Consider the following 23,270-nt stretch of genomic DNA (forward strand, 5'->3'; position numbering starts at 1 on the left):
AAAGAGAATTAAATGGCCATGTTGAAGGAGATTACAAAGATTACCTGCTTAAAATTTTCATAGATGACTTGCGAGACTGAAGTACATAATTTGTTAGAGAGAATTACATGTACCATAGAAAATCATATAGATACATCATCCAGCACTCCCCTCACCCTCGCACCCACTCTTGCGAATACCAACGGGTAGAGAAGGGCGAAGAAATTATTCAATAGACCACTTTAGCTAAAATATTGGTAGAAAAGCAACCAGTAGCACGGGACCAAGCTAAGATCCAGCGAACCCAATTTGAAAATGGCGCCATATTTTCCGCCTCTTCCCGTGTAACTTGTCTCTCAGCCCCGTTACTCGCCAGACAGGTAAATAAGAGACTAATTAACCCTCATGCACCTCAAGTAACAGCTGTCATGGCGGATAGATAGAAATAGTTAAGAAAAGATAAGCTTAGATATTCTCCAACTGTACTTGCGTGTGTTTGCATCTCATTACTTTGTTAATTTTGGTTAAATTTCCTCGTATTTGTAGTCAGATGTGAGTTAATATTCTTCCCTAATTTTGGCAGATTCAGTGAAAAGAAAAACAGAACTGGAGTAGAAGAAAGAAAATAAGTAATAAAAATAAAGGAGAGCCGTTGAAAAGAGGAAAATGACAACTTCCCGCGAGACAAGAGTAAAGCAGAGGGAAGGGCGAACAGTCACACGTGTCACCAGCCTTCACTCTGTCACACCCCCTGCGCACCATGGCGGAGGGCAGGAGGAAGACAATCATGGAGGAACAATTAGCACAGTATCGCAAGAGGAAAAGGAGAGAGGAGGAGTATGCAGCGCTGAAGCAAAAGATATGGGGCTACTTTGCTGCTGTTTTCACCTTCCGGAGGGCTGAGGTTGGTGGGCCAGACACTCACACAGCGCCTGGGGGTCCTGAAGGAGAGACGCAGGCTGACTCTTCCCGTCCTGCCACTAATGTAAGTTCATCATTCTTACCTAATTGTACGAAATTAACCAGTTTTGGGTTAGAAGAGAGAGAGATCCATTAAGGTATCAATCCTTTAAGCAAAAAAGTCGTAAAATAGGATTAGTGTTTTGCAACTTTTAGCCCTCAAGCCCCGCTCTTATCTGGGGTCATGTGTTGTTGATCATGTTTATTTGCCATGTCTAGGGGGAAGCCAAACCAGGTGAGTAAGGTGGCACTAGTGTCAATCTGTGGTTGTTGTTGAAGATTCGCCAATGGGCCTTTACTACCATGGTGGCGGCCCATAGGTGTTTGCGCTTGTAGTAGGTGCCCATCGTTGTGTTGTCTGTCAATCTGTGGCCTGGCTGTCCAAAATATGTCTAGCAGGTTTGGGTTGCCAGTTGTGCATTTTCTTTGCATTGTCAATACGTCAGGTGAGGTGGCAAAATATTTTGATTTTCCTCTTGCTGCTATCATTCTAACTAACCTAACCTAACTAAACTGGTAAATGAGGTGAAAAGAGCCAATATATATAAATATATATATATATATATATATATATATATATATATATATATATATATATATATATATATATATATATATATATATATATATATATATATATATATATATATATATATATATATATATATATATATATATATATATATATATATATATATACATATATGTACTGCTCCTTTTACTTTACCCATCTGATTTAGCTGCTACCACCCAATTTTTGAGATAGCGAAAACTGGGAAAACTATCTAGGATGAATGACCCACAGAGATTCATACTATGTACATCCATATATTCTCCACAATATAGTAGTTGCACAATCTAGCAGGGCGATCGAGCCACTGTTTCAATCAATCTTCCTGTATTTCCCTCTTAACGGTGATCCTCTGTTGCGTCTATTCCCCTGTCTTCTCCACACGTTCTTCTCCTTCCTTCTGTTGACCACTGTCACAATCAATCTTCCCATATTTCCCTCCAAATGATGATCCTCCGTTGCGTCTATTCCCTTGTCTTCTCCACACGTCCTTCTCCTTCCTTGCCCCCCCGGGCTTGGATGGTTAATTGTAGATAAATCCTCTCACTTCCTCGCTCCTCCTTTCCTTATGTTGGCGGTCACGACCAGCAACTGTATCCCGATGATTTGGTCACAGGGAAAAAAAGGGGGACCTGAATGGGGGTGGTCACAGGCCAGGCACCATCATCTGCCTTGTTCGGCGTCACTTAAGTTCTCCATCACACGGTAGTGCTCCTATATCTCTCCTGACACCTTGCTCTTCACTTTCACACCCTGTAACACAGTACCAAAGTTTTCCAATCAAACCTCCATCACTGATCACTATTTTTACTCACTCGATCACTTCACTGTCTTCCAGGTCTTTCCAGTAACTCACCATTTCTGAGTCGTTGCAGAGCAGAGAGAGAGAGAGTCTAGCTTATCTGACAGGTCTGGCCAGCTTGCTGAATGTGTGTGTCAGGCCGCTGTGTTTACCTGACATATAAGTCCTCGGTATTTGCCTCAGGGTGGGTTCACACATGGCAATCCCCCGGTTCGTGTTTCTCTCATTCTGCTCACTTACTCATTCATTCCCCTCCTTGAGGTCTTGGTTCGGAGCTTCTGTCTCGTTACTCACCGTTAGTTTTACATAGAAAGATCGACTCTTACAATAGATATTTACATGTTTACATTCATCACTCATCATATACAACTCACTGTATACCTTATCCTCTTCGTCCAGCCTTGTTGATGGGTTAGTTTGGACAACTTGACATGGTAATGACCTTGACCTACTTGATTGATCAGTATATCAATATATATATATATATATATATATATATATATATATATATATATATATATATATATATATATATATATATATATATATATATATATATATATATATATATATATATATATATATATATATATATATATATACTGTTTTATTTATTTATTTATTTTTTTATTGATGACAGTGTTGTTATCAATTTGATGTTTATTGGCTTTCTTGTGGCTCATTTACTGGTTTGGTTTGAGGCCACTTTTGAAGCTGGATGTTAGCATCTTTTCTTGCCAACTCCTCACTCTCCCAATCCATATTTCAAGCTGATAAAGACACAAAGCGATTAGCCGTTTAAATGCTGGTCTACACGGCGCTGCGGTTATTAACTTTCGACAAGCTTCATAATTTGCGGGTGTGATAGTCAAAGGCTGGTTTACACTGGTTTACACAGTGCTGCATTTCACGCTAGATGCAACCTTCTTGTGTTGCCAATGCACTGCTCTCCCAGAATAAATTTCAGGATGATAAAGATGCAATGTCATTGTTATTGTATGACATTAATGATGTATTCATAAGTCTTTCCAGAGAAGTAAATAGTATATCCTTTCTTATTTATTTTTTGCTTCCCTTCCACAACAAAATATCACTTATTCTCTTCATTAATTTCCTCTGCATGTTACATTGTTCATACTGTCATCACTTTTCCCTAGACTGGAAATGTGAGGAGGAGGAAGGCCACTATGAGAGAGGCCACCACCATGGGGGAGGAGGAGGAGGAGGAGGAGGAAGCAACTCGTACACCCTATACTAGATTAGACTGGGCCATGCTGTTTCTCAAGATCCTTATGTGGCTCCTGCTCCAGAAGGTTTTCATCCTGTTAGAATTTGGAGCAGTCTTCTTCATTGCCAGTGCCTTCTTATTTATATGGTAAGACTTGCCTCAACACTCACTACTTGTAGCTTGTAGTATGTGTCTTCTTCATTGACACCCAACTGTCCCCTTCACTTATAATCTGAACTAGAAATTTCATATCTCATCTCTAGTTGTTTCCAGTAACACTCTCTCTCTCTCTCTCTCTCTCTCTCTCTCTCTCTCTCTCTCTCTCTCTCTCTCTCTCTCTCTCTCTCTCGTGTAATATACAACTAGATAAAACACACACTGTGATTAGAGCGCTGGCTTCACAAGCCAGAGGACCAGGGTTCGATTCCCCGGCCGGGTGGAGATATTTGGGTGTGTCTCCTTTCACATGTAGCCCCTGTTCACCTAGCAGTGAGTAGGTATGGGATGTAAATCGAGAAGTTGTGACCTTATTGTCCCGGTGTGTGGTGTGTGCCTGGTCTCAGGCCTATTCGAAGATCGGAAATAATGAGCTCTGAGCTCGTTCCGTAGGGTAACGTCTGGCTGTCTCGTCAGAGACTGCAGCAGATCAAACAGTGAAACACACACACACACTGCCAGGTTTGGTGGCAGCTGTGTGTGTCACCAGCAGGCACCTGGGGAGCCACCCACACACCACTGTCTGGGATGTATGAAGAGTTAACCTCTGATTACTGAGAGGCTACAGACACACTATTTCCTTCATTACTATCACTATTATCATTATCTTCATCTTCACCGCTCTCACTGCCGCTGGCAGTCTGGCAAGACAAGGCTGTAGCAGCAGTGCTAATGTTCCTGCCAACCAAGCAACAACTTTGCTCGGGACGTCTTTGGCAACAGTATTAATTCAGATTCGTTGATTCATAGAAAATTTCTGGAAGAGGCCAGCTAGGCCTGTGATTCCAGCACAGTCACCGAAACTAAGTTCTAATGCCAGTGGTCATTGTGGTTGAGGCAGGTATTTTCAATTCTGGCTATATAGTCCCTTTTTTGTCTAACATTTCTACATACTATCCAGGTTTCTTTAAAAATCCAACACTGTTCTTGTATTAACCAGTGTCTGTGAGGTTTCAATTTTTCCCTAACCTAATGCAGAATGTGTATTTCTTGATGTCTAGTCTTGACCTCTGCTTATACTACATCTCTTTTGTCAATGTATGTCAGCTCTCTTTCCTACCTATATTTCAAACTTAAGTGATATCTGTCACCCTTTTTCATGGTAGTTGCCATTGGTTACAGTTGTCTTTGATGTAGCCTGGCTTGCTGCCTGCCATCTTTCTCTTCTCATCCACACCTCCCTTCCTGCTCTCTCTCTCTCTCTCTCTCTCAAAACATACCAGGCACATTTGAACAGAACATCACTTTTTTTCAGGTATAACTTGAGAAATGAGCCCAAGAAGAAGGGAGAAGCAAGTGCTTACTCTGTGTTCAACCCAAACTGTGAGGCAATTGACGGGACGTTCACCGCTGAGCAATTTGAGCGTGAGCTGTTGCATAAAATGTGATATTACGTGTGATTATACACTTTATTTATTTATATGTACTTCTATTGATTTTATATATTGAGAAATATCTGGTAGTTATAATGGAGGATATACTTACCTGTGAATATGAAGTCAGGCTTGTGTCAAGTTCCATTTGTGCCTTATCCATTTGGGCCAGTCTTGGTAACGTCACTGATCTTTCCTAATTCTCCCCATACGAGATGCAAATTAATTGGCCACCATGATTAGGGCACATATTTCCCCAAATACATGGTGTAACACAAGTTTCTGCAGATTTGTTAAAGGAGAAGAAAGGATAAGTGATATGTAGTCTGAAACTTGTTTAACTGTGGTGAAATTCAAGTCTGGTTAGTGATGTGATGTTACCAAGTTTCAGATTATATATCTGTTGTACACCATGTACTTGCAGAAGTGTGTGCCTTTTGGTAGTCAATTAATCTGCATCTTGTATGGGAAGTATGGTAGTCAGTTAATCTGCATCTTGTATGGGAAGTATTAATGACAGTTAATAAGCAAGATTCCTTCTCTGCATTGCAGTTATCTAATGTTCCTAACACTGACTGGTATGACATTTAATGGGTTTATCCAAGATTGTTCTCTTGTTTTGCATAAGTAGGTAGGTTAAGAGAGATTATTTTTACTTAAAACACTTTATTTTTTCATAATGAAATGTACACTATACAGTGGAATAAAAACCAGTAATGACTGAGTTGGGAGCCGCAGCTTTGAGCAAACACAACATGAACTTTATGAGATCTTGGAGTCAAAGGAAAGAGTAATGAATAGTAATAATACTAACATTACTTTGCAGTCAACAATTATCTGGAGGTTCACAAATCATTTGACTAATAAGTGACTTGACACAGTAATATACAACCACTGAATAAGTTCTAGCCAGTATTTAAAATTCACACAAATAAGTCCTTTGGAAAAGAAAAACAAAAGTTACAAATGACTGAACATACTGCACAACCTACTAGTATATATATCCTCTCCTGAAAACAATGCTAATGTGTCATTAAAAAAGAATTATTGGCTATTCAGCAAGTTCACCTTGCCTCCAATAATGCCTCAAAGAAGCAGTAAACATAATGCCAGTAGACTCAAGTGTACAAAATAGCTCTGCTTTCCTAGATCCATCACAGCCTTGGTCAGAGTTGCTTCATCACGGTGCAGCAGTCACTCTAAAACAGTTCAAGAATAAAGGACACATCACAGCTCTCACTGTGGAGGCTAAGAAGCTCACCTAATTCAAACAAAAATATTCCATAAAATATAAACTTTCCTCGTAACAGCACATGGAACCCCAGATGAAGGACAATGAGTGACAATGATATGAAATAATTTAAAAACTGAAGTGATACTTTGAGATGATGAATGATGATGGCAGCCACAAATTGACATTCTGAAGTGAATCAACCAAAAGTGAAGTAAAATTAGAAAATATGTACAACAAACATTTTTATTATGTACGTCAATGCTTCACGCAGGCTGGTCCACTGACTTCTTAGTATTTAGTAGGAATCTTGGTCAAAACCGTTCTTCAAAAGGTTGTCACTACATAAGCATTTAAAAAATAAATAAATAATAAAAAAAAATGAAGCAGCACCAAGTGTCATGTTGCCACACAGCCCAGTTGGGGGGAGTTTCAGAACCCCAATTTCACATAATCTCTCCCTGAATGTGCAGGTTGCCCACCTCGGAACATTAGCTTCAGTTCCTCACACTATTCACAAAACCATTTCCTTGGCAAGCACCATCACATTTCTGTTGTTCCATATATCACTTTCTATTCACAGACACACATGAATGCACTCACTTTTTCCCCTTAAAATAGTTCTGGGGACAGTTCTGGGGAAGTCTGTCTAGATGCACTGCGTGTAACTCTCACTCCTGGGTAGGTCTGAGTGGTCGTGGATCTCACCAACTGGGCTGACTCAAGCAGGTCTGCCAATTCCCGTGGGGACACCAAGTTAGGTCCTTTGGTGGTCCCTTCACCAATTAAAATAAGTGTTATTAGCTGCATCTTAATTTCTTAATTAATTATAAAAGTTGATGAATAATTAAATTACTTATGGAGCAAAATTATATAAATAGAAAACAATGAGCTTATCATGTATCTAACTCAAAAGGAGCTAATGCAAATCAATACCATATAAACGGACTATAAGACGGGAGAGAGAGAGAGAGAACTGGAGGAGTGGGGAGTTATCTTATACATTGGCAATGGCTCAAAACCTAAATTTTTCCTCAAAATCTTGTATACTTGTTGCTTTATAGATCAGCGTATACAGTAGATATACAACACAGCAGTAATTTGTTTAGTGATAAGGTCTTTATGAACCAAGAAAAACGTGAAGGTCACTGATAAGATAAAATAAAATGGCAACTTATGACATTGTGTGAAATCACAACTGCAAAACTCAGATCTTGTAATCCAATGAAGGTCTTGGTCCATCTAAACCTGACTAAAGAATGGAGGTGCCTTACTAAAAAGTTCAATGGTGGTGACATCAGTGAGAATAGAACATTATCTGTAAAGGAGGTAATTAGTTCTGCTAGCAGTGATATATAAACTAAACAAATTCATGTAAGTTATTTAAACCAGCAGGACCTATACAACTAAAACATACACATGTAAGTATAAAAGTGTAAATAACCAAACCAACAACAGCACAACAGTGATCAAAGCAAGCAGCTTAACCTGAGCAGGGGATTTGTCTCTCAGACATTATCACAATGGAATAACACAGGGTGATGAACTCACTTTAAGTGAGAAAAGTTCAATTCATTTAAGCAACTTGTGCCCATGGAGTATATTACAAAACACTTAACAATTATTGCATTTGCTTCTCAATTTTATTGAGAGCAGTACCTAATTTTCAATAACTGCAAAGGTTTTAACCTTAGACAGAGCCCAGCTTTGGCCTCAAAACAACATAAGAGGAGAAGAAGCCGGCCACACAGCTCCAGGCAGTTGACAGCCACTGGCGCCTGTCTGTTAAAAGGACTTAGTGTAAATGCATTTCTTACTCTTTGCTTTTAACAGATTCAGACAAGTAATTTGTGCTCCGTATTTTGCCTTCCTTTAATCAATACAGCAGGACACTGAAAATGCTGCATTTATCTGTTCTCCCTTGCTTTCATTTCACTTCAGAAAGACCAGTACCACTTCTTGCATGCACTTGACCACAAATAATGGAAGAAATATTTGCATGGCAATCCTACATATGCTTTAAAGCAATGCACAGAAAGTAGATTGTAGGCTACATAGCAAATACTACTACTGTAGAGAAAGCAAGTGAAGGACACCGAACTGCATTCTTAAACAAACATGCAACAAATTACTTGCAAGCTAAGCATACTCGGCTATAAACTCTCCCAGGTTGCCATAATGCTAACTTACTCTTTAGAGGTTAATTGATCATTGAACCAAAATATATAGTGTACAAGATGGAAGCAGCAACAATATAAATAAACTATATTATATTGAACCATTTCCATTTTTCTGTACTTTAGTCAAAAAGATTTCGTAAACAAAAGTGTAATGTTAATGTTTCAAGTAGCCCAAATAGCCACAGAACATTACCCTAAACCACTACGAAAAGCTTCATGCTTAGCAGGGAAAAAATTATTAGGAAGATCTTTCTGAAGGCTAAGTTTGAAAATACCAAGGAAGGCTAAATACCAAGAAGCAACTCAGGAAAATTTCCATTTTCACTTGTTCTCTATTCAATACACAAACATTAAATAAAATAAAATAAAAAATGCACAAATTTACTAAAAACTTGCAGGAATTATTATTATTATTATTATTATATATATATTTTTTTTTTATTATTTTTTTTTTAATGGAAATGCACACAGCTGTGTGTGTGAGTGTGTTGTAGCAAACATCAGAACAGTAAAAGCAGCAGAGCACCGATAGCACAACACCAGCCCCCTGTGGCCAACATTGCATTATCAGCACAGTGCTGAATGTACTGACTCAGGGATGCTGCCTGGTAATGGTGAGTGTTGTGAATATATCGCCCATGGGTCTTGCATGTCCTACCTATAGCAGTGAATCTCGAAACATTACTACACTCGTACAAATGCTCTGCATCACACTACTCACTTTGAGCAGCAGGTGGTTATTTCTTACCTCTATAAAATGAGGAACCATTACCTACCTTTGTTATTTTTTGCCACAATGGAGCCTTGTGGTAGTGCACACGGCGGAGAGGTGGCGGTGGGGGAGTAATACACGGTGGCATCATTAGAATCTTCTGACTCTGACATTTCAAACATCTGTGGGGAGCCAGCACTACAGGAGCTTATGTAGCCATCTGTTTCACTGTCTGAGCTACTGAGTCTCTCTGCACGCCGCCGCATCACCTCCTCCATGGCTGGAGTGAACTGTGTGGGAACTTCTTCACCTACAGGACTCCTGCTCCCATGACAATTACTGTATAAGGTGAGAATTCAGTTACCAAGGAGGAATGGTAAGAGTAGCAATATCAAATGTGCTGAAGGAAGGAAGGTTATCATCAACTTAATCATGGCAAAATGTCAAAAAATATGAGTGAGCAACTGACTAGACTGGAGCTGTGGTTATCCTGAACTTGAGAACCTTAGGACAAGGGTTAAAGGGTTCCAAAAGTCATGACCTGGAGACATTTGCAAAGCTAACAGTAAGGTTGAAAGAAACCATAAATTATGAGCTGAATGACTAATAAAAAGCTGAATACTTCAAATAAAAGGAACAAATGGGATGCCCACCTATTGTGCCGGTGACGTTTTTGACAGACGGGTGGAGAGGCAGACTTTTCCCTTATCTTATTCATGATCTCCACCATCTGGGGTGTTGGGTTGTCCAGGGAAGTATCCTTCACAATGGCCAGCCGTTTTGGTCTCTGGCTTTGTTTCCGGGCACGCATCCTCTGATTTTCCTTCTCGATCATGACGTCTGGAGAGTCAGCAGAGGAAAGGTCCATCTGGCATGGTTTGCTCAGACTGATTCCCAGCATGGATGTCCTTGGACAAGTCCTGGTGTTCACTCTACAGGGAATATAAGAGCCAGTGTGTTAAGTATCAATTACAAAACAACCCAAGGAGATTTAAAATAAACTAAAGGTAAATTAGCATAATTTCCCTAATTTCCAATTACATCCAGAAATCAGCAGGAATCCATACATTGCACTCATGAAGTTACAAGGATCATGCACTAACTTCACCCGTACAATAAAGACTACAGCCACTTTAAGCATTCCTAAAGACATTACTGCACAGGTAGGGGCTGTAACTGCCTTTCTTTTAAGGGAAACTCATCTCTATATTTATAACGTATATGGTATCCAAATCCCAACAGATTCTTTAATTTGGGAAGCAATGTAAAATATAATCTAATAATCATGTACAAATATTAGAAATCTTAAGCAAGGGAGAAAAGATATCTTACCATAAGAAACATCTAGACCTTTTCAAATTATTCATTCTAACAAAACTGAAAGACAATGAGCAACACATGCTACCTTCACCACACACCTGTTTCTTGGCCTGCAGGGGGAGATGTTAGAAGCTCTCATCACCTTCTTGGGAGTGACATCACCTAAGTTTTCCTCCTCCTCTGAACGCCTCTTGAATGTTTTCTAGAAAGTAAAAATTTTCATGGGATTAGCAAAAACAAAATAATAACTTGAGATTGATAATGCAATCTATAGGATGAACATTATATCCACAGAAGAAAGAACAAATAGAAAAGTAAGTGTCTGTTTACCCATGAAAACCTTTACATAAATATGGTATCAGGTAGAGGCAAGAAAAAAAGTAGTTCTATGCTTCCATCTTTATTGATCTGACAAGTACACTTAAATAATTAGCCTTGGTACAAAAATAGTGAAGAACTAAATTAATTTCATATTCTTGATACATACTGATACACATGTAAACACAATACACTGCAATGGCAACTGAAAAGACAAAACAAAATGGAATAAGAGTATCAATTAAGGCATCTTTTTCTGCATCAAGGCAAGCATTTGTGGGGTTGGGTTTTCCACACCTGCATAAACCTTAGGAGTCTCAGCCTTCTTCCCTCTGAGTGTTTTCTTAGCACTGACCTTCCTATTACTAATGCTATTACTATTTTCCTTCTCTCCTTCTTGACCAATCCCTTCACTACTTGTGCTTTGGACACTTACTGTTTTACTATTCTTTCTTGCCCCTCTAGTTTTTTTAATGGGGGGTGTCCCCTCAAGATCTTCTGAATCTTCTTTCTCCAACTCTTCACTCTTTCGCTTGCTTACCTTGCGACCCTGGCGAGATTTGGGTTTGCGGGAGGGAGGGACAGGGGTGGCTGAGGTGAATACCAGCTTCCCGTCATCCCTGTATCCCCTTGCCCTTAACCCCTCCCTCAGAATGTTGCGGCAACGCTCGTAGTCAGGCTTCTCATCAAAGGCTAGACTGACCACATATTCTAGGTATTCTTGCAGACCTGAGAGATATTCAGTTATTCACAATTATCTTAAGAAACTCAGTCTAAGCCAAGCATACAATTCTTTTAAAAAACTAAATAGGATACTTAAAATACACACACACACTTAAGACAAGCTGGCTATGATGGTTATTTTTACACATTCTAACAAAGATAAATTGAATATCAAATACAATCTCAATACTAGCACCAGCAGCTAGTCTAGTCACCAAATGTCCTGAAATGAGGAAGAAACTGAAAAGAAATAGTAAGTGTGAGAGACATTCCCTGAGGAAGCAAGACATTTAAAGACGTCCGATATTATAGTAACAAATTAAACAAAATAGAAAATAATTCAACTGACCTTGAGGAACAGTGTCAGGAAAACACTGTGAGATGAACGCACTAATGTTCTCCATGCACTTCCTCTTCTGGGCAAACACATTGTTACAGTCCTGAAGATTGTCCTCCCAGGGCAGGCGAGAACAGAGCCACTGCGTCATGTTGTAGCCAAGAATTTCAAGATCACCTCGCCGCGAGTGAGCTAGAGGGAAAAAAATCAATAAAATTAGCATATAAATAAGTAAATAAAATAATGTAGAGCTCTTTAGCAAGCCAGAAGTAGATGTAAGTAAAACCTTAACTTATGGCAACATAGCTAGCACATATACAACACACATCAAAGCTTACTTACTTCATTAGCTTAAAGTGTCTGATACCAGCAACAAAATGATCAAGACCAAAACTCACCACCAATGTGGGCATCCCTGGAGGTGAACTCTATAGTACCATCATGGGCCTTCCGCTGGTCATACTTGTACTCCTTGTGGCGTCCCTCATTGGCATAGTAGCGTGCCAACCCAAAGTCCACCAGGAAGACTTGGTTCTCTGTGCCCGGTTTGTGGCCAACAAGAAGATTGGATGCCTTGATGTCTGCATGCACATATTCCTTGCTATGGATGTACTCCAGCACATCCAGCTGCAGAAGGCAAGGGAAACACACTCAAGATTACCAGAGAGAGAGAGAGAGAGAGAGAGAGAGAGAGAGAGAGAGAGAGAGAGAGAGAGAGAGAGAGAGAGAGAGAGAGAGAGTAACGTATTCAAAATTCATGATTCACCAGTAACAATAAAAAATTGTGCATTACTTACAATTTGGATCCCCACTTGGTAGACAGTTTTGAAGGACAATCTCTTGCTATGGTGCTCTAGGATCTTCTGGAGGTCATTGCCAAAGCGCTCCATCACCATGAACCTGTACTTGTGGTTGTTGTACTCAAAGGAGCCAGAACCAAAAAATTTGGGCATCCCAAGACGTTTTAGCCGCTTCTCCTTTTTCCACCCTTCTATGTGTTCCGGCCTGGCCAGCCTCATGTAGCAGTGCATCTCAGCAAAGAGTGGGCCATTGCTGTGTGGCTCAACCTTGATGACATACTCTGCACCAATGTCCACTGGATCCTCCGTGTTACTGGACGCCAGATAGATCTCACCAAAACCACCCACACCTGTAAACAACACTGCCTAATCACCAGCTGCACCTCACCAGGAACATGAAAAACCCTTAGCTGTCCCAGCTACCGAAAAGAAAACCATAATACAGGTTATATTCCTGAAAATGCAATCATAGAGTGAACAATCACTTAGAGAACTTAAGATTGAAATGAGTTAATGAAAATCTTGACTGTACAATTTGACTATCACTGCTGGAGCTCCCTGGTGACTATGACACCATAAGTCATACCACATACACAATAATGAAGAGAAATCTAATAAGTAAGATATAAATGATAAATTATGATAACGGTAATAACAAAAATAATAATAAAAACTAAATATATACATGGATACATACTAACAAATAAAAAAATGCAAATTAATTGTCTGCAGAGTGAGAGCGCTCACTTCGGCAATTACAGAAACAGAGCATGACCAATTGTTTAGCAGTCAAAAGGTAACAACAAATGACTGTAAAGTGAAATATTGTTTAATGGTGAATCATATTGCTAATGAAGAGTTCTGAGTGCCTGTACACAATAAGTTTCTAGTCTAAAAACCCAAAAAAGTCCCAACAAACACCAGTTCTCTGCTTACCGATGCTCTTGCCAATCTTCCAGTTTTGTTTGGCAACATCTTTGACCACCACGCCAGGGGCAATGGGATCAGGCAGCTTGAAGCCATTGGCTGCCACCCTCTTCTTGGGGGCACCCTTGGATCCACTCTTGGTTGCAGCAGCCCCTTTAGAGCCACTCTTAGCTGTCGCTGTCTTGCGGGGAGGCATGGTGATCCTTTCACCAGCTGCTGCAAGTAATGGAATGGTGCACGAGGAAGCTCTCCTCTAACGGTCCCAGGTCTCTCTCACTTGTTCTCTCTCCAATCTAAAGAGAGATAAAAAAAATAACATGATAATTTCATATAATACTACGAGTCATACTTTTTCCCACTGGTTACCCACATAGACCATGAAGGATAATGTTAAAACTACCAGCCCCATGGCACATACTCAGTTTTAGGCCAGATACTTAGCAGTGGTGGGAAAGCCCCCGCCCTGGGTAGTCAGCCCATGTCTTCAACAGCAGAGACGAGGCAGCCGTCTAGTATAAATTGATTCTAACCTTTGTTTTCCAGCACTTAGAAAGAACCCTGATCTACTGGGATTAATGCCCTACAGGATTCTGTCAGTGGACGCCACCCACTTCCAGTTGTTTGACTATCCCTCTAGACCTGTAGTAAGCTGACATCTGATTAGCAGGGTTAGTGTCAGTGACTACTACACTTGACTGGCACAAAAAGCACAGAGGCATCAGCAAACCTCATCACCCTGAGGGACACTGGTACTGCACCTGCACCCTGTACACCCATTGGGCTCTGAGCAGAGGGGTCTCAGCTTCACCCAATGGGGACGTCATTTTGAACAATGCCAGAGATACCACTCATCCCTGGGTTTATGGGTTGCACCAAGGATATGCCCACAACGGCCCCTGACCTGCCAGGATAGAGAAATCGACAGGCCAAACTGACTCCAGATAACGGGTATCAACCACGCCGACTGAAAGAAGTCTTACCAAACTTATCTCACACGTGATGACCACTGATAACCAGAATTTAAATTTCAAACCCAGAAACTACAACACGGTACCACTGGATGAGCTGGACGTTATGCAATGTGGCGCAATTCAAAACAAAACCCAGAAATATGCAGGAACCATAAACGCACCCGTGAAGGTTACATTATCCTTGTTTGTACGCCAATCTAATAAAGACTAGGACACCGTTACAACATTGCTAGACGGCAGGATAAATCATATTCCATTCCCCAGTACGCAAGCATCCACCCTAACGGGCAACGGATCAATGGTGAGGAGGGAAAAATAAAGTTAGTGGTGAAGGTTCCGCCGAGACGAACCGTTGGCCTTGAGTGATGAGGTGGCGGAGGCGCCTCATCACGTCATTTTCTTAAGAAATACTTAGTTTATTGCCACCCATTCTATCCCCTTGAATCCAATAAAACCACGCACAACATACAAAAACACTTGCACCCTACGAATAACGAGGAACTAAGGGCACTACAAGGAAATATCAAAACATTCACCACAGCCCCGGAAATACCTTAAGCCTGACCAGTCGGTACTTGAGCCAAATAACACAGATTTCAAAATTCAAACACGACGCAAGAATAACGTCCCGGTCACGGCCACCATAGGTATTCCCCCGGGACACAGACGCCGGGGTGGTCATGCACACTACTACCACCACCACCACACCAGGACACAGAAAACTTCACCTTTCCACCCACCATGCAGACATCCCGTCATCCCAGACCTTCTCCCACGCACACAGGCACACTTATTCCTTTCTCACTATCCTCAAAGAACTCACATAGCACAAGGCATAACGTGTATCTTCTATGGGCAGCAGGACCTCGTCCCGCCCGTAGAGCCCAGCACACAATAGCGGGAACGGGATGAACTGAGCACTCGCCGCCGCGCATTCTAGCTCCTCCCCCTCTTCCCGCCTGTATTTAAAACTTCAACCTACCCGGGCCTTCTCCTGCCCATCTTAACCGTTTTACTGCAGCTAGAGTTCAAACACTGATATGTAGGTCACCCAAGGGATACTACTTTTGTCCTACCTTGAATATTTCATCTGGTTTCCATATGTGGAGTATACACGTGGTCTTCAAGGCTTCCCCAGCACACACCTATCCTCCCCACACAACCTCGTCCGCCATTACCTATTGAATTTTGTTTAATACGAACTATTTACGTTTATGCATTTGTAATTTTGTTTTGGCGATATTAATATAGAGCAGATATAACATTTGTTGTGACTCCTCACTTATCTGATGCGAAAATAGTGATAGACCGCGGCCAAGGCTATCAACAGGTGAACAGCAGGAGCCACTTTCTGGTCGGTAAAAATGAGCTTAATTAATATTATAACCAAGGGTTTTGTCTCCGTGTTTGCCTTTTACTGATACCGTTCAGCATGAAATGTCGTTTGGACTGTTAAAAACACATGAGAGAGAGAGAGAGAGAGAGAGAGAGAGAGAGAGAGAGAGAGAGAGAATATTCGTACTGGACAACGACGTGATAAAATTAAATGAAATATCCGTTCATTCCACTCCCTTCATATTAGTCAACATGTATGATGTGTTCTCAATCCTACCCGAAGATCGGTCGATATCTGAGCTCGCTCCGTAATCGGGAAGACTGGTTGGATGACCAGCAGACAACCAAGGTGAATCACACACACACACACACACACGTCCGGTAGCTCAGTGGTTAGAGCGCTGGCTTCACAAGCCAGAGGACCGGGGTTCGATTCCCCGGCCGGGTGGAGATATTTGGGTGTGTCTCCTTTCACGTGTAGCCCCTGTTCACCTAGCAGTGAGTAGGTACGGGATGTAAATCGAGGAGTTGTGACCTTGTTGTCCCGGTGTGTGGTGTGTGCCTGGTCTCAGGCCTATCCGAAGATCGGAAATAATGAGCTCTGAGCTCGTTCCGTAGGGTAACGTCTGGCTGTCTCGTCAGAGACTGCAGCAGATCAAACAGTGAAACACATACACACCTACCTACCTTGACTACCTTTACATTCTCTCGCATCACTTTTTCCTTACCCATTTTTTTTTTTTTTATTATGTGGGCTTTTCACGGAAATTTCTGGGCTAAAGGGGGTAATTTTTGTGGTACCTCCTATCTCAAAGCCCACCCGCTAGGAAACCGTTGCCCCGAGTGAGGAAGCCCAACCTACACTCGGACCGTGGACAGGATTCGAACCCGTGCTCTTGGAGACCTCTCGGACCCCACAGCACGCATGGTTCCACTGTACCACGGCGCCCCCCCCCCCACACACATACACACACTTAAAGATTTAAAAGGACACGGAAGTCGGAAGAGGACGCAGGGCAGGTGGTAGGAACAAGTGGGGAGGGAGCGGTGGGGAAAGACATGCTGTTACTGCTAGTTGTTAGTGGATACCAACTTGATTAAGGACAAACGAGTAAAGATGATGAAATAGCAGAGTTGTTGGCCCTTTACGAGGCTGTGATAAGGAAATCTAATCTAATCTGAAGATACCAGCGTCAAGGTATCGATTTAACCTATTTATTGATGTGGTGTCATTTTGTTAACACTGAACACTAGGAAATATTACTACTATCAGGAAAAAGGAATGATATAAATATGGCAATTTTGTATTTTCTGTTGTAAAACTATAATTCAATTTACAAAATATACAAATAAATAATAAAAAGCCTAAATAACAGATAGAAACCAATATATTAATCCTTTCACTACTGGAACGCATCTTTACCTAGAATTTGGTGTGTAAGTAGACGATTTACATTAGGAAGGGTCCATGGAGGTCTTCACCATTTTAATCCCCACGTAAATTTCTGAAGCCGTATAAAATTATCAAATAGTTAGCTGAATGAATATGAAAATGTGTCCTGCTACTGAAGGGATTAAGCAGTGACCAAAGTTACTAGCATTAAGAGCTAACAACTAAATGGATTGGTGCGTTGTTTGAGTGCATCCGTTGTTTCTGTTCGTCACCCGCTCAGTCACCCACAGCCAGGGCGGACATTCCCCTTTAGAGTGGCTTTCACCTCGCCCTGCAGCCCCTAGCACCTGCTGGCTTTCTCTGCGTCATGGCAAGGAGAGGGTACAGGAAAAGACGAGGCAGAGGACAATGACTTCTTTTCCCTAACTGTTAATTGCTATAGTTATCTTGTTACATTACTGAGATACTCTCTCTCTCTCTCTCTCTCTCTCTCTCTCTCTAAAGGTACACATATAATTTCGAGACACTACAGAGTTATCGAGCACAATAATAATAATAATAATAATAATAATAATAATAAGAAGAAGAAGAAGAAGAAGAAGAAAAAGAAGAAAAGAAAAAGAAAAGAAGAAGAAGAAGAAGAAGAAGAAGAAGATGATGATCATGATGAAGATGAAGAAGGAAAAAGGAAAAAAAAAAAAAAGTGATGACAGTAATGACAATGGTAACTCGTGATCCTTCATCTCAACACACTTTTACATTCACAAACACATTTCCACGCCGCCGCTTTAGCTCCCCCCACAATGAATGATCTGCGACATTTGCCCTTTGACACTGCGGCGCCATGTTATATTCAGCGAAGCAACCAGATATTAATATTTCACATAGGGTAGGCAAGCCTCTACCGGCGACAAGATCCTTTAGAACGATTTACCAGCGCTTTAGAAGAAGAAGAAGAAAAAGAAAAAGAAGAAGAAGAAGAAGAAGAAGAAGAAGAAGAAGAGGAGGAGGAGGAGGAGGAGGAGGAAGAGGAAGAGGAAGAGGAAGAGGAAGAGGAAGAGGAGGAGGAGGAGGAGGTGGAGGAAAAATTATAAAAACTCATATGACGTGAATGACAATATAAAAACAATAGAAATATATATAATGCATAATTTCTGATGTAGTAATATTAGTAAAAACAGACATCAAATAGATCACTTTCGTAGGTACTATCACTACAAAGGCAGTTTCTAAAGATTCGACCAACGTTAATCTGATACTCGAGGCGCTCCTGACCCAAGCTGTGACGTGGCGGACAGGCGGCCTCATTCTCTGAAGTAAACACACAGGAGGAGTGTGGAGAGAGATGGTGTAAGATAGGTAATAAATATAAAAAGACAAGAATAAAGGCAAACCGGAGACAAAGAAAATAAACGAGGAACGAAAAAGACAAAAGGAGAAAAATAAATAAGTAAAAAAGACGAAAAAGAGAAATCTTGAAAAAAAGACAAAAAGAACCAAAAATAAGATGACAAAAATATAATGTAAAAACACTCAATATAAAAAAAAAGGAACAAGTAATTTAATAAAAATATGACCGTTTTCCAAATTAACTGAAGTATACTGTACAAAAATTCAATCAATCCATATAAGAATTACGACCCGTGGATGAGATGCTTTGCCACACCGTGAAAATAAAATAAGATAAAATTAAATTAAATTCAGTAAAACAAAACAAACTAAAAGAAAATAAATAATCCAGTAAGTACAAAATTGACTTCCTTTAGTTCAAGATAAACAAATTAATGTACAAGTCAAGATGAACATGCATGAACGGGAGCAAATGACAACACAAGACAAAAAATATTCTCACCACACATTTTCCAACATTAGAGGTGAATGAGATTAAAAATGTAAAATAAGCAACCGAGATGAAACACTGACAGAACAACACATTTACGTTCTTCAACAAATATTGAGAATAATTAAATCTACCAACCCTGGATGAAAAAAACATGCAGAAACAATCATAGACCTTAATTTAAAGCACACAGTATATCGCACTTTTGTGGAGATAAGTAAGACACAAAGGACAAATGTTCTGCAACCCTGTATGTAATGAAGTGGAGTGAGGACAGGTGACAATGGCAGCACAGAATCATCCTTACATTCGGGCTGGGCCAATTTTCATTCCAAAGAGGCACTCCTTTCCTTTAGGTTGCGGTAACTTGATCATTCCTTTCCGTAGAATAACGTCCCCTTCAAATATTAATACCATCGAGGAGTCGTGGATGGTAAAGTTCAACGCACAAAGCACAGCACACTACACCGGGAGAAATTTCACCCTTTAAAGGTAAGTACAGTACGTGAGAGACACCACGTTCTTTGCTATGCGGCCCTCACTTCTGACTCGACACTGTTCTGGCGGCTTATCGGTTCACCACGTTGTATATCACGTAATTTATCAGTTTGCTAATCAGTTTACAAGTGGGTTTTAATCTCTCACAGACTGATACAAGAACAAGACAGTGCACATTACTCTCTCGGAGGTCTGCAGTGCATGAAGCAGCGCGGGCCAGACCAGCAGCTTTTGTGAACCCAGCCAGATATCTCATTGCCACATGTTACTAAGCAATAACACAAAAGGCACCTTCTCTACTATTTTCCGCCTTTCTCCTTCCCTCCCTACCCCATCACTCCGTCGCCATCTAACCAGTGCTTTCCAAACTGTAACTACCCGTGTATGTGCGTGTACAGGTGTGCTTGTCTATGGGGTTACGTAAAGGTATATTTGTCAGTTAACATCTTGCTTGAGATCTAGATTCTTATGTAACTAAGAGGTCGCCTGGTTCGTCTTATGTAACAGTTTCCCTTCTTTTTTTTTCCACTTTACTAACGTTGTAAAATACAAGGCGCTGAGGAAAAGACCTTTTTGAAGAGAGAGAGAGAGAGAGAGAGAGAGAGAGAGAGAGAGAGAGAGAGAGAGAGAGAGAGAGAGAGAGAGACGCTCAAAAACATCAAAACAAATAAAAATAACAAGACAAAGCACTAATATATATAAAAAAAAATTAAAACCAAACACGAAGCAACATATTTTCTTCCCCATTTCACTACTTAGTACTTTAAACATCTTAACAATCCAACTCTTATATTTATTACCATTTTGGCTCTCTGCCCTGCCCTCACCACCCCAATCTCACCCCACCACCAAAGCACCCGGATACAAGAGAGCGAGAGGAAGGAGAGGGAGGGTAGTGGTGGTCGTGGAATAGGTATGCAGCTGTGGTGGTGTTGGTGGTGGTGGTGCTAACTGCGTAGGTCCTGACGTACTGTAAGTGTGAGTGGGTCATAAAACGTTGAGAGAGAGAGAGAGAGAGAGAGAGAGAGAGAGAGAGAGAGAGAAGGTACTGTTGCGAGGCGGAGGGATGTGTTGAAGTTTGCGTGGGATCTATGCCTTTATGGATGGGTCAGTAGTCTCACGGGGTAGGTGTGGGGGTGGGAGTGAGGCAACAAGGTCAGAAGGCAAAGGGAAGTTGAGGTCTTAGTGATGTAAAGCCGGAAATGGGAGGGGAAGAAGGGAGAAGGGAGTGCTGCCTTGGAAGTGGCGGAAGTGAAGGGGAGTGAGTCAGTGAGTCAGTAAGATCACTTTATTTACTTAACCATTCATGCTACTTTCTTCCTTTTCACGCTTCTTTCTTCTGAATATCAGATTATCATATTTTAAACGTGTGTGTGTGTGTGTGTGTGTGTGTGTGTGTGTGTGTGTGTGTGTGTGTGTGTGTGTGTGTGTGTGTGTGTGAAAAATAGCGCTACTGTTTACCTAGCTCACTCATTATGTCTATATAATTAACACCATTTCACCTTCCCCACGTCGGGTGTAACTAGGTCAAGCCCATCTGGGAGACGAGCGCCAGAGACAATAACATTGAAATAAACACAGAGCGACTATAAGTGACGAGGAAAACAAGAGCAAACATCTGAACAGAAATATTGCGATGAAGACTTGATCATAGATGAAGGGCAAATAATTATGTAACCAGCATGCTACACTACTCTTGTTTAATCGGCCATCCACTTCACACTAATGCATTGAAAGATTGGGAGTGTGTTTGTGGGGGGTGGGGGTTGCAATTAACTCCTAGGCAGGGTACAGTACAATACTTAACTGAGCCTGGCTTGTTCCCACTAGAGAGAGAGAGAGAGAGAGAGAGAGAGAGAGAGAGAGAGAGAGAGAGAGAGAGAGAGAGAGAGAGAGAGCGTTGGACACATGGCCAGAAATAGAAGCTAAGGTAAAGTACACAAATACACACGCATACATATAGGTATACATATATACATACATACATACACCAGGAAAAGACTGATGGCGTACAAGAGAATGTGAAGATTGTAGTACGTGCAACACAGAATACTGACTAAGAAAGAACAGTTGCACGTAGTAGTAATGGATATCTTAAGACAGCATGACGAGGAAGTGAGAAACCAGGAAGAAAACGAATAAAAATAGAACGACATGGAGAAGAAAGACAAGATCAATAGCAACAATGATAATGATGATGATGATGATAATAATAATAATAATAATAATAATAATAATAATAATAATAATAATAATAATAATAATAATAATAATAATAATAATAATAGCAATACAATTTTCATATAATGAAAAAAAGAACATACAGATGAGAACAATATAGGAACAATATGTAAGTAATCTTTCGACTCCCTGCAACTTTCCTGATGTTATGTAAGCAACAAGATGGAAGTCAAACCCCCTCTCTCTCTCTCTCTCTCTCTCTCTCTCAAGGTCTGGGGAGTAAATAGGAAGGGCGGTGAGATAAGGGACTGAAACAGTGAAGGTCAAAAGTAGAGAGATGAGGTGGGAAGAGAAGGGAAGTATGGTGTAGGGCTGTAGGCGGAGTGGCGCTCTCTCTCTCTCTCTCTCTCTCTCTCTCTCTCTCTCTCTCTCTCTCTCTCTCTCTCTCTCTCTCTCTCTCTCTCTCTCTATGTAGGGAAGGCGCCTGTCTACACGTGTGACCTTGAGACAACCTATCTCCCCCCACCCCTCTCTCTCTCTCTCTCTCTCTCTCTGGCTTCATATTTGCTTCTACTTCTACATCACCCATCCTCCCTTGCCTTTGCCCCATTCCTCCATTAAGCCTCCTTTTGTCTATCCTCCCCACACGTGTCTCCCTTCTCCCTATTCTATAACCAGTTTAGTCCGGATCTTTCTCTCCACGCCTTCATCTACCATTCTATCCCTTCAGTCCCTCACCCCTTCATGCCGCCTGCCCCTCTACTCTATTTATCTACTTCTCGCTCCTTCTACCCGATCTCCGCCACTCCCGACCTCCCATCTTTACCAACTTCTCCTCCTCCTCCTCCTCCTTGCTGTTCTAGGGGGATATTAAAAACTCTTGCACTTGACGCTAAATAGCTCGAGGCCAGACGCGTGTGTCCTTGGAGAGACAGCTTGCGTAACCGAGTGGAGGAGGCGAAGCAGGAGGCAGTGGAAGGGGTAATCGGGGTACAGGACGCTGAATGGTTTTCCTTCTACTTCTTGGAAGGTGAAAGAGATGTTGATATAAGAGGAGGAAGAAGAGGGGGAGGGGGGGAGGAGGAAACAAAAAGGGCAAAAAAGACCAAGATATGTATAGCGTATGAGAGAGAGAGAGAGAGAGAGAGAGAGAGAGAGAGAGAGAGAGAGAGAGAGAGAGAGAGAGAGAGAGAAACTGAGGGTGAGGTAGGGGTAAGAATATGTCATTTATATAAGTGTATATTAATACAATGCAGACCTCACCAAACAGAGAGGGAGAAGTGGTGCGAAGAGGGAAGGCTTATGTAAGTGTTTACTAATATATGCAGAGAGAGAGAGAGAGAGAGAGATCGGAAGCCCTATACGCAGCACAATG

General features: G+C 41.1%; 2 protein-coding genes across 9 annotated transcripts in view; one reads left to right on the plus strand and one right to left on the minus strand.

Annotated features, from left to right (window-relative positions):
- Window positions 1-637: 637 nt before the first annotated feature.
- LOC123510821 (SAYSvFN domain-containing protein 1-like) lies at window positions 638-5,156 on the plus strand. Its single transcript, XM_045266245.1, has 3 exons — window positions 638-964; window positions 3,470-3,687; window positions 5,012-5,156. Exons 1-3 carry the CDS (start codon window positions 740-742, stop codon window positions 5,142-5,144), a joined length of 576 nt encoding a protein of 191 aa, XP_045122180.1. The 5' UTR covers window positions 638-739; the 3' UTR covers window positions 5,145-5,156.
- Window positions 5,157-5,778: 622 nt separating this feature from the next.
- The window catches only part of LOC123510817 (serine/threonine-protein kinase VRK1-like), a 34,314-nt gene continuing 16,822 nt past the window's right edge, over window positions 5,779-23,270 (minus strand). For 2 of the 8 annotated variants that reach the window (XM_045266231.1, XM_045266234.1), the window contains 9 exons: window positions 13,687-13,970; window positions 12,748-13,100; window positions 12,349-12,577; window positions 11,963-12,142; window positions 11,432-11,619; window positions 10,671-10,774; window positions 9,906-10,184; window positions 9,317-9,591; window positions 5,779-7,136 (listed from right to left, as the gene is read on the minus strand). In XM_045266231.1, the coding sequence (XP_045122166.1) occupies window positions 6,973-7,136; window positions 9,317-9,591; window positions 9,906-10,184; window positions 10,671-10,774; window positions 11,432-11,619; window positions 11,963-12,142; window positions 12,349-12,577; window positions 12,748-13,100; window positions 13,687-13,873 (1,959 nt within the window). In that variant the 5' untranslated portion in view covers window positions 13,874-13,970 and the 3' untranslated portion in view covers window positions 5,779-6,972. Of the gene's footprint in view, window positions 7,137-8,043; window positions 8,143-9,316; window positions 9,592-9,905; window positions 10,185-10,670; window positions 10,775-11,431; window positions 11,620-11,962; window positions 12,143-12,348; window positions 12,578-12,747; window positions 13,101-13,686; window positions 13,971-15,376; window positions 15,413-15,471; window positions 15,626-15,724; window positions 15,785-19,523; window positions 19,918-23,270 lie in introns of those variants that run through there. The other 6 variants (XM_045266230.1, XM_045266237.1, XM_045266233.1 and 3 more) reach the window with 6 other exon arrangements.

Source organism: Portunus trituberculatus, chromosome 30 (genome assembly GCF_017591435.1).
Source record: "Portunus trituberculatus isolate SZX2019 chromosome 30, ASM1759143v1, whole genome shotgun sequence".
NCBI classification, from domain to species: domain Eukaryota; kingdom Metazoa; phylum Arthropoda; class Malacostraca; order Decapoda; family Portunidae; genus Portunus; species Portunus trituberculatus.

Bases quoted from the DNA above. Each gene is read 5' to 3' on its own strand.
- LOC123510821 (XM_045266245.1), top strand. From the start codon at position 740: ATGGCGGAGGGCAGGAGGAAGACAATCATGGAGGAACAATTAGCACAG. The intron at 965-3,469 runs GTAAGTTCATCA...ACTTTTCCCTAG, and splicing joins CTTCCCGTCCTGCCACTAAT to ACTGGAAATGTGAGGAGGAG. The intron at 3,688-5,011 runs GTAAGACTTGCC...ACTTTTTTTCAG, and splicing joins AGTGCCTTCTTATTTATATG to GTATAACTTGAGAAATGAGC.